General features: G+C 46.1%; 1 protein-coding gene across 1 annotated transcript; it reads left to right on the forward strand.

Annotated features, from left to right (window-relative positions):
- Positions 1-996: 996 nt before the first annotated feature.
- On the forward strand, positions 997-10,504 carry CFAP100 (cilia and flagella associated protein 100; the record flags this gene model as incomplete). Its single annotated transcript, XM_084214556.1, is given in 14 exon segments — positions 997-1,033; positions 1,436-1,542; positions 2,761-2,950; positions 3,502-3,569; positions 4,209-4,372; positions 4,925-5,005; positions 5,591-5,772; positions 5,844-5,988; positions 6,720-6,768; positions 7,343-7,494; positions 8,185-8,320; positions 8,779-8,981; positions 10,296-10,419; positions 10,421-10,504. Coding segments are annotated over 14 exon segments (1,707 nt in total). The 5' UTR covers positions 997-1,011.
- Positions 10,505-10,927: the final 423 nt, after the last annotated feature.

Genomic DNA, 10,927 nt, shown 5'->3' on the forward strand with positions numbered 1-10,927 from the left:
CCGTGTCTCTTCAGCAGTGAAAGTTTGACACCTCCAAAGAATAAGGTTCTAATTGGGCAGCTGCAGAAAATACACAAAGCACCAAGGACAGACATGGAAATTAGGCCAGATGATTTTAGCTCAAAATACATAAAAACTGGAGGCTCTTCAGAGCAAAAACTGAAGCTCTAAAATAGCCCTCAAACTAGTGCAAGCAGAAGAGGATATTTGCTACGGCGTCTCAGGGCAGTGCAGGTCAGGAATGGTGCCAGCAGCAGAATTGCATCAACTGAACTAATACCTCACTAAGCCCAGCTTGCTGCCTTTGGTGATTAAAGGATAGCTTTAACAATGCTCTATCTGTTCTTTGTAAGTGAGATCATTCCCACTATGGCTTGTCCCTTAGGATCCATAGCAAAAACTACAAAAAGACCGGAGTCAGAGAAACAAAAAAATAACCTTCAACAGTTTGCCAACCTAAAATGAAAGGCAACAGAGTTCTGTAAAGTGTGTCTGTGCTGTCCAACAATCATTCATGCTTATTGCAAGAAATCCACAATGCTGAAGCAATTGCTGGGAAGAGCTTTAGTGAGTGAAAATGTAGCTTGTGAACTAGTGACAGGAGGATGAAAAAGGATGGGTGTGGATCAGAGCTGGTGATGGTGGAAAAAGAGACAAGGGACTTGGGTTGCTTGCTGTCTCCAAATTTGTTTTGTTGCTTTCCCACCAGTTTATGTGTAAGGAGGACTGTGTCTTACACAGCTTTCACATAAGGCAGGGATGAACATCTCCTTCTGGAGGTCAGAACATGTGTTTTCCAGTTTAATGGAGCTTTTTTTAAATTGCTGCAGACAATAAAGGCTCAGTGGTTAAGATACAGAAAGCCCCCAGGCCTGTCACTGCTGTAAAACTTATCACATCTATTACTGGCAGGTCCCAGCTGACTGATTTATGATTTTCTTTGGGCCAGGGTCAAAGACACCATCCTGACATACAGCATCAACATCTAAAAGTCTCTCTTCCAAACTGAAAATGGAAACCCACCTTGTGTCAGGTAAGGACACAATGCTCCAGCAATGTTTCTTTGCCAGCTCAGAGGAGAGGCCCAAAGTCAGGTTCTGTTCCCCCAAACAGATGAAATTGTAAAACAGCTACAGACAGAAAAATCCCTGTCTGAAATGCTGTTGTTGATCATCAGACATGGTTCAAGGGACATAAACCATACAGAGGTCTCAGTTTTGTCACTGGCTTCCCAGAAGCCCTATCCAGCTCCCTGCTCTTGATCCAGCACTGTCAGGCAGCTGGGAGCACTCCAGGTGTGACACAGCACATCCCACTCCCTTTGCACTGGGTCCAGATATTCAGCTTCACATCTTCTACATCCTCATCCTGGTTTGTTTTTTTTTTTTCTGTTTGGTTTGGTTTTTTGTTTGTTTTGTTTTTGTTTTTTTCCCAGAAAGAACAGAAGAGGATGAAAAAACCCCAATGAAAAATCCATTTAAAATCCCATCAGATACTGAACTTTTCTCAATGAGGGACAAGGAAATTAAGAAGGCACTGGAGGTATGTACACATGCTTTAGGCTAAACTGTATAACAAGCAATTACTAAGGCAGGCACCCACCCAACAGAATACCAAAATTTAGCACATGAGAGATCAAAGACCTCTTCATGGGAAAACTGGGGATGTTCAGCCTGGAGAAGAGCATGCTCTAGGGAGACCTGATTGTGATCTTTCAATACTCACAAGGGTCTTATAAAAAAGAGCAAGTTTTTACACAAGCAGACTGTGATAGAACAAGGGGGAGTGGATTTAAACTAGAAGAGGAAAGATTTAGATGAGATGTTAGGAAGGAATTCTTTACCCTGAGGGTGGTGACACTGGCACAGGTTGCTCAAGGATGTTGGGGATGCCCCATCCCTGGAAGTGTTCAAGGCCAGGCTGGGTGAGCAGCCTGGTCTAGTGGGGTGCCCCTATTCATGGCAGGGCATTGGAACTAAATGATCCCTAAGGTCCCAACCCAAACCTTTCTGGGATTCTGTGATCCCTGGGAGGTCTGATTGTTGCACAGGGTTGCCCAGCCTGGCATAGTGTGAAAGGAAGCAAGAAGTCTGCAGCAAGGCCTCCTCACCTGACACTGGTGACTGACAGTCTGGCTTTTGCTTGGGTTGAAGGGTGCTAGCCCATTGTGGGGAAGAGCTTAGGAAGCAGTGCACTAAGGATGTCGGCTGAGTGATGTCCTCACCTAAAGCCAGGCCCAAACTCTGCAGACAGCACTGAATTGCGCTTCAGTCCATGTGAAAGCACTGAGCAGGAACACCTTTTACCCTCCAGAAGGTTCTGGAGTGGGTTTGAATAGATCTTCTCAATCTGAACTTAAGGGTTTAAATGTCCTTGTAGAAGTTGGACTGGGTTGGTTCAAGTGTGGGCCCCTTTAACCAGGGGACTCCAAGGATGAATCTCAGAAAATTTCCATTTGCTCACAGCAATAATCCAAAAAGGAAAAATGAGGACACTGAGTGGATGCAAACTAGCATAGCTGGTGGATGGATGCAGAATACAAATCAACAGAATAATGACAACAAGTGCTAAGAAATTTAGTGTTTCAGTTGCCTCAAGAGAGAATATTATTGGGATTAGTCAGATAAATAGGCAAATATGCATCAGCAGGGTATCACCCAGCGCTGCAAATGTCCAGGCTGTCAATAACTTACTCATGTCTTTAAAAAGCACAGCAAGCAAAGCTCAGGATCAAACAGTCACATATCTGACTTCTCACAGGAACGTGAAAAGAGGAAGACTATGAAAGTCCATGAGAAAACTACTTACTCCACTAAAATGAAGGCAAAAAGCGGGTTGAGGAGAGCTTTGAAAAGGGAGGAAGAAGAGGAGAGCAGTAAAGAGGCGACGTGTGAAGAGAGACTGAAATATCTTCAGGAGATGCTTTCACGGAAGTTAGCCATGAAAAAAGGTGGAGAAGAGGCACTGCCTTGGCAGTGGGGCTGCTCAGCTGGGTAACAGCCCAGAGCAAAGCCCAAGAGGGGCTGGGCAGAGCAGCTGGCTCTGGCTGACCTCAGTGGGGTCTTGCAGACAGGCAGTGCTGTGCTGTGTCCTGCCAGCCCCTGCGTGGCTGAGCCATCTCCACCAGCCCTGCAGCAATGAGCTGGCAGCCAGCTGAGGGGTTGCAGCATCTTGTGGGGTGGAAACCTTTCTACTAAGCCAACATAAAGTTGGATGTTAATGGATACAGGCCCAGATTTTCTGCCTCTGACATGGGGAGTGGATTTGCCATTAATGTCTAGAGGACAAGGACCAGATTGTCCACTCCATTCTCCCTGGTTTTACCCCATGAAAATCCATATGAAATTGATGCTAAACAAGGTTATAACTATAATACAATAATCAGTATTGCTGACTCCAATGCCAGCCATCCATGCTCATGGCAGCCTAAATATTCATTGTGTTTTGCCTTGGCCATATTTCCCCCCCTCTAGTCTAAGCAAATTTATATTCTAATTTCAGATTATAAATACGACAGGGAGACCTTCCATGGCTACCTGCAGGACAGAAAACAGATCTTTTTTCTTGAGGTACATGGCAGTCAGCTCGTTACTTTCTGTTCATTTAATTACTCTTCCCTGTGTTGCTTTGTTTTGATGTTTATTCTCCCGAGATCAATGCCTGGACATCTTTCCAAGGTGGCACACCTCAGAGCTCATGAACTGACTGTCCAGTGTCACAGTCACTCAGAATCTGTAGCCCAGTAACTCCCAGCCAAGAAATAAAGGAATGCGGGTCATTCCCATCACTGAGTACCCACCATGGAACCATTTGTGAGATGCACAGTTACACTGATCTTTGGCTCCTGCTGTCCTGTACATGTGGCTGGGAGCCACTCTGAACTCAACAGGAGGGAATGGAGTAACTGTGCTCAAACATTCCCGTTAGTCATCTCTGTTATTGAGCTGTACCACAACTGAATCACTCTTTGTGACTTCTGGGACTTCTGAATTCTGTCTTTAGATTCACTGCTTATTTGCTGTGTTCCTTCTGAAATAACTCCTGGCCTCCATGTACCTGGCTTGCACTGTCACACACCTGAGTTGGAAATCCTTTCCCTCTTTGCCCACAACTATCAGGGGATTTGGTAGGCAGGCACAAAGCTAAACCAATGTACCCTTAAAACCGACCAGCTGATGTGACTGTGTTGCCTTTGGGGCTCATTTCAGCACACCATTGCAGTAAAGAGAGGGGAGATTGAAAAGATGGAGAGCATAACAAAGGATGAGGAAAGAAAGCTGGAAAAGGCTGAGAGAAGGATGGAGAAGGACGCTGCCCTGTTTGATGAGTTCCTGAAGGAGAACCATAATAACTCTGTTGAAGCACTGAGAAGGTGAGGAGCACTGAAGGAACCACCACTGTGCTATTTCATTCTGGGCACAGGAATTTGCCGCTTGACCTCCCTGCAGGAGGCTGAACACTCTGAGTTTCCCAGAGCTACAGTTCTGGTGGCACTTTTCTTCCCACACATTCAATAAAAGAGAGGAAGGACAACAACATCCAGGGAATACCCTTAATGCAAAAGCCCTTCATCTGCTGGCAGCAAGGAACCTGCTGGTGGCTCCACCACTTGCATTCTCCTCACAACACCTTCACTGGAGGGAGGTGCCTCTGCCCAGCCCCTCAGGGAAGCAAGCTGAGCACTTTGGCCCTTTGCAGGTATCACAGCTGCAAACGATGCTCAGCAGCAGCCAGGTTAGGGAGGGAACACTGGGATGCCATCCTTTGCCAAGAACAAGAGGGTCTTGAGGCAGGAGCCAAGCATGTCCTGGGATACATCTATAACATTGGGCTCATGTCACATCTTTTTCACTGTTTCACAGGCATCTCAATTCACTACTCCCTACTAAATTGTTTAATGGTTTGTTTGTGCATCCTTTCCTAGAGCCAAAAGAGAAACCTCAGCAAAGACAAAAAAAATAACAGAGATCCAGGGGCTCACAACTGAAATAAAGAAAATCCAAAGGTAAGATTGCTCATTACTCCTGCCTCACCTTTAACAGCCCCTACAGTGCTACAGCTTCACAGTCCTTGCAGGGGAGAGATTTCTAAAAATGTTCCATTTTAAGAGTCAAAATGTTTTGGCTTTTGTTTTCCAGATGCTGGCTTTGTTTTTAAAACAACTAATCTAGTTCTCTAAATACATTTTTTAAAAGTATAGATATTCCAACTCCAAAATTAAATGCTTAGCATTGGATTAAAATCCAAACAAAACTAGGCAATGCATTTTAATGGGGACCTAGGGAAAGACAAAAAAAAAGTATAATTACCATTATGAGTTGAGCTGGAAAAATTTCTCATTCCTTTTCAAGTAAAAATTCAAAAATTAGCAAGCTCATTACCATAGCAAGGGATATGACCAGGGAATATGACTGATTCTCAGTTTCCACATGAGAAACCACAGAGAGCACAGGTTCCCTTTTGCCTTTGCATATCCATGAAAAAATGTGCCCTCTCTCCCCTTCTCTGGATGAAAGAGAGTGAGAAAGACCCTGTTCCAACAGAAGCTTCCCTCCCTGCTAACAAACTCTGTCCACTTCCCTCAACCCAGTGACATCTCCAGATTTGAGGACACCCTGCGGGAGTACAAGATGTACAGGGATGTCCTCTACCAGCTGTCTCCAAAAGAGTGGCAGGAGGAGCACAGAAAAAGGCACAAAAAAGAAAAGGATAAGGAATCAGAACCCAGAGTTAATGAAGGAAGGGCTTCAGATGCCTCCAGCACAGAGCAGGGTGAGTGCCAGCAGTGCTGCTGCTCCTGCCTGGACAGCCCCTGGCTCTAAGTGGTCTCCTCTTGTCTCCAGACCAGGATCCCAGTGACACTGCCCACAGCGTCACTTTCACGGACATTCCAAGTTCCCTGCTGTTCTCAGAGAGTTTGGATTTCAGGGCACGTGACGTCAGGCCACAGCTTAAACAGTTCCTGAAGCCTCTTTTATCAAGAGAAATGTAAGTACCAGATGATGCAAGCAACAGGCTTAAGGACTGAAAAGAGCAGACTGGGACTCAGCTGACTGGGAATCAGCACAGGGGAATCCCACTGCTCACCCTGGCTGGGCATTCCAGGATCTGGGAACAAACTCAGGTACCACAGAGAGCTGCCAGGTGTGCAGTCAGCACCTATGTGCCTGCTCCAAGGGAGCTCCATCCTCAGATCCTCTGCTGACAGCCTGCCCCAAGTGGGCTGTCACTAAGAGGATGCAAGCAGAGGTTTTTAACCCTTCATGGCACAGGGTGACAGGTACAAGTGAAAGTGATGAGCAGACTGAGCTGCCAACAGCAGCAAAGCTAAACCACTTCCCCCTCTTCCAGCTCTTGCGTAGAGGAAGAAGCATTAAAAAACAATGAGTGAGTTAAACTCAGTCCCAGTGAGTTTAAAGGCATTTGGATCAACACCCTCAGCTCAGGTTCATGTGTCATTCCAGCCCCCCTGGCCAGCACAGCCCGGGGCAGAACAAAAGGCAGTTTGCTCATGGACAGAAGCAGCTCCTGTGCTGTTTGTTTGTGGGGCCCCTTGACCCTACTGACCCCTAAATATCCCACAGCCACAGGAGGCAAAGGTGGGAATGTGCAGAGGAGTAAACAGGGACAGTGAACAATAACAATGTTCTTTGTCACTAATGGGATCCCCTCTGAGCTGTCATTCCTCTAAGGGCCTAACACACAAAATGCTTTTTCAGAAGTTCACTGGAGGATGTAGAGAGTGAAATCAGCTCGGACGAAGATGAGGTCAGAAGTCTTATATTGAAATATTTGTCTTTTCTGTTTGTCCTGTGTCATTTATCAATGTTATTAATTTTCCTCACCTTCTAACCATTAGTTACAGTCTTGAGGAGTTACTGTAGTTACAAATTATAAATGTATGTTTATACATTCCTGAATGTTTACATTTTGGTGACACACATTATAAATACCTTCGTTTAACTTTCCTCCTTCAGTTTCCCAAACCCTACCATCATCTCTAAGCTTGCCATCCTCCAGTGAGATATGACATCACAAAATGAAAGATTTTTAAATTAGTGTAGTTACTGGCTTATGTCTGAAATTGAAGCTTTCCCACTCACAGATGTTTGCCAATACTTTTTACCCCCCAAAATGCAATTTGTCTGGGGGGTGAGCTGTTGAGGCAGAGTAGAACTACACACATAGCAGGAAGGATGTCCATGTATGTTTGCACATGGACAAACGTGGACCTCTCTAGATGGAAGAACATTTGAATAGCCAGGGCTGGTGCAGACCCTCCTCCACATGGAACAGAACCTAGAGGAGGGAAAAGACTCATCACACGTGTTTTCCACTCTAGGAGCCGGAGCTCTACTTCACTGATCCTGAACAATTGCTTAATACCTTCATGGAGATGCTGGATGAGAACTTATCCTTTGTCCTGAACTCCCAGGATATTGCAGAGAGTTGGAACAAAATCCAACAGACTTTCATGACCACACGTGACAGCATGTAAGCATGACCCTGCAGGTGAAGGAAGGGTCCCTGTGGTGCAGTGACCCCTCTGCCCCCACAGACACCTCACCATAAGGCTGCTCACACAGCAGGGTCGTTCTTTGAGCTCCTAGGAAAGCATCCCATACGGGCTTAATTTAGGAGATAAGACTTGAGCTTGGGACTAATCCCTTAGTCCTCAAGGCACAGGCTAGGGAATGATGCATTGAGCATCCTGGAGTCAGTGTAAGTGTAATTCACCAAAGAAAGAAATGAGGCAGTTCCTGGGAGTGATCCAGAGCAGCACCAATGCTGACTCAGTGCAAAACCTTCCTAGAGCAAGGCTGCAGGGAACCCAAGTGTCATGGTGATCTACAGTGGCAGCTAGACATATATATTCCCATTTAAAATGTAGTTTATCTCCTTGTGGAAGTTTTAAAGGTAATCTGGATCCTCCTTTGATTTACCAAAAAATCTTGAAAGTTTAGCTATGCTACTTCCTCCCCCACAGCAGCACAGTAACTGCTTTTCCATAAAGAAACCCCAAAGTTCCCCGGGTTTTCAGGGCTGTGGGTGCAAGTCCCAGGAAAGGCTGAAGTGTTACCTCCATCTGCCGGCAGCAGGAGGGACCAGCCCGGGCTGCGGAGAGCAGAGCCGTGTGCTCCAGAGGCGCCCTTCCCAAACACCTCCCCTCTCTCTCCCCTCTAGGGAGAAGGAGCTGGCAGTGCTGAAAGAGCAGGTAAACACCCTCCGAGCCTCCGTGGCCAAGGAAGAAGAGAAAGTAGCCGATCTGAAGCTGAAAGTTCAGCTCTTTTCCCTTGCAGAACACGAAGGTGATGACCAGGTACACGCTGGGATCCAGGCAAGGGGGGCTCACATGTGCACAAGTGGTTCCTCTCCCCCAGCCTCATCCATCCTGGGAGCAGAGCACACGGGGGCACTGGGGAGGGACCAGTAGGGTCTCCCAGCAATGGAGCTGGTTTGGGGCACTGCTGAGGCAGCAAACTGGGGCAAACCTGTCTGCTCCATGCAGCTGCTGCCAGGGGGGAGCAGGCTCCCAGACACAGCTGGGCAGCTGCCACCTGACCCAGGGCACTGGGAGGATGAGACCAACAGGAGAATGGCTCAATTCAGCTGCCTGTTCCTGCCATTGCCCTTGGCCAACCAGGAAACAAGCAACTGAGTCTCAGGGAGGGGATTAAAGTGTTTCCCTGGCAGATTTCCTTTGGTTTTGAAGGGATATTATGGTTCCACTTGGCAGAACCCAGCTGTGCCACTCACCGTATCTCCTGTCACCTCTAGGACAAAATGCTCGCAAGCCTGAACAAGAAGGTGCAGGAAGTCTACTTCCAGTGCACTGGAGACAGTGAGGCAAACCTGCCAACAGTAGAGATGTTAAAGGTAATAGAAAAACAGCTCAATGATTTACTGGACAGTGTGGAGAGAATCCCACCAGCAAAGATAGAAAAGGCTGTGAAAGACATAAGAAAGGAACAGAGGGCAAGGTAAGGCAAGACCCTCCTCTGGAAAACATCTCTGTTTTAAGTGTTGACAGCTGAAAGAGCCAAATCAACCCAAAAAACTGTAGCAGCAATCTGAAATTCCATCAAACAAAAACAGATTCTGAGAATCATCAGTTCAAGAAAACAATTTACAATAACAAAATTTAAACTGAATGAATAGAAAATGAAACCTCAAGCCAACACAGTCTGCCTTCCCCTGATATTTTGTCAGACTTTAATATGTACATAAGGGCATTTGTCAACAACTCCAGCTTCGAAATGTTTCTTCTACAAAAGGTTTAATTTGTATTACTAGATTAAATAGTAGCAATAAACAGTCAGTGGAAGTCCCAAGATGAGACACATTCCTGTAGGCCCAATTACACAAAATTTCACCTCACAAATAACAAAGATAACTGAAGTGATGACTGTATCTGGCCATCCTCAAGAGAATCAGACAGATTAACATGAGGATTTAAAGCCAGATAGTGACATTTTGGTTCTGTTTATTCTCTTTCACTGCATCATAGTCGAAAAGGTATGGTGCTCCTTCCTGATGTTCTGTGAATAGGTTTGCACTCTTAGATTGCAAAATAAGTAAGAAAAACACTTATTCTATGCTGGGGATGGAGAAGAGTAATTCAGGAGCGATACCACACACCCTATCTCCAAATAAAAATTAAAATTAACAAAAAAAACCCAATAAAAAAAAAACAACCAATACAAACCTAACACCAACAAAATTAACCTACTAAGATTATTAAACATTTTCCTCAAGTTTACATGGTTAAGACTGCAGTTTCTCTGCACCAGTGTTCTATAGCTTGAGCCCATTCCTGTTCCAGCACATTTCCATAGGGAACTGGAGCACCAGAACTGGCCCCCCGTGTGCCCCTTTGGGCCAAGTGTAACAATGGTGTAACAGCTCCCACCCGTGTGTCACTGACCTGGTTACACTGCTGAGCACTGGGCATACCACAAGTACCCCCCTCCCCACAGCTGGGGAGCATCCTGCCCAACTGCAGGGCATAAGTGTCTGTAACAGAACAACTGCCCAGCATCTCTGTGTCAAAGACATGCTTTTTCCACCCATCACTCCAGAAGGAGTAGGACCAACTGCAGGCAGTGCTTCTCTCTTTTACCCCCTTCACAGCAACCAGCTCCAGCAGCAAGTGTGCCCAAATCCCTGTGCTCCAATGGTTAGATGCAAGGTGTGATGTAAGATGTTATGTTAGATGTTGATGCTGTTCATCAAAAGCACAGCTGGTGCAGCTGCAAGCTGCATTTAACCCATCCTTTATTCCCTTTCTTCAAAAGGCTCAGAGAGGAGAAGCAGAAACAAGCAAGGCAGCAGCAGGATGAAGGATTGAAAAGGGACATGGAAAAATCACAGGTACCTGAAGAAAAAAAGGTAAGTGCAAGGGTCTGTGGAAACACCTCACCTCAACAGCTCACTTTGGAAAAGCTGGGGGTACTTGAATATCAAGTGTTTAAGGGAAAAGTGTTTAAGGGAAAAGTATTCTTAAGAGGCCTCCCCAGCTGTGTGGGGGTGGCACCTACAGCCAGGTGTAGCCCAGTTTACAGGAGTGATGTCACTTGAGCCACTGCTGAAGTCAGTCACAGCGCACATTATTCCAGCTCAGTCCTTCCATCATCTTTCTCTCAACCACAGGACCCCCTCCACTCCTTGCCAGTTCTCAGTAAGTTAATTCCAACTCATTACCTTGGTTGTATTAAACCAAACTCAAAAACTGGCAAATGAGGAACTGGGCAGCAGGACACCCCTGATAACAGCAGCAAGGCCCTAGAGCAGCTCAGCCACATCAAACCACGCCTTTTCTGACATGTTCCACATCCTCCCAAACTCAGCCCCTTGAAGCTCATGCAGAGCTGCTGCTGCATCTTCCTCAGGTCAACACAGCCATGAGGAGACCCTGGTTCTGTCACAG

This window comes from Fringilla coelebs, assembly GCF_963513975.1.
Source record: "Fringilla coelebs genome assembly, chromosome: 13".
Taxonomy (NCBI): Eukaryota; Metazoa; Chordata; class Aves; order Passeriformes; family Fringillidae; genus Fringilla; species Fringilla coelebs.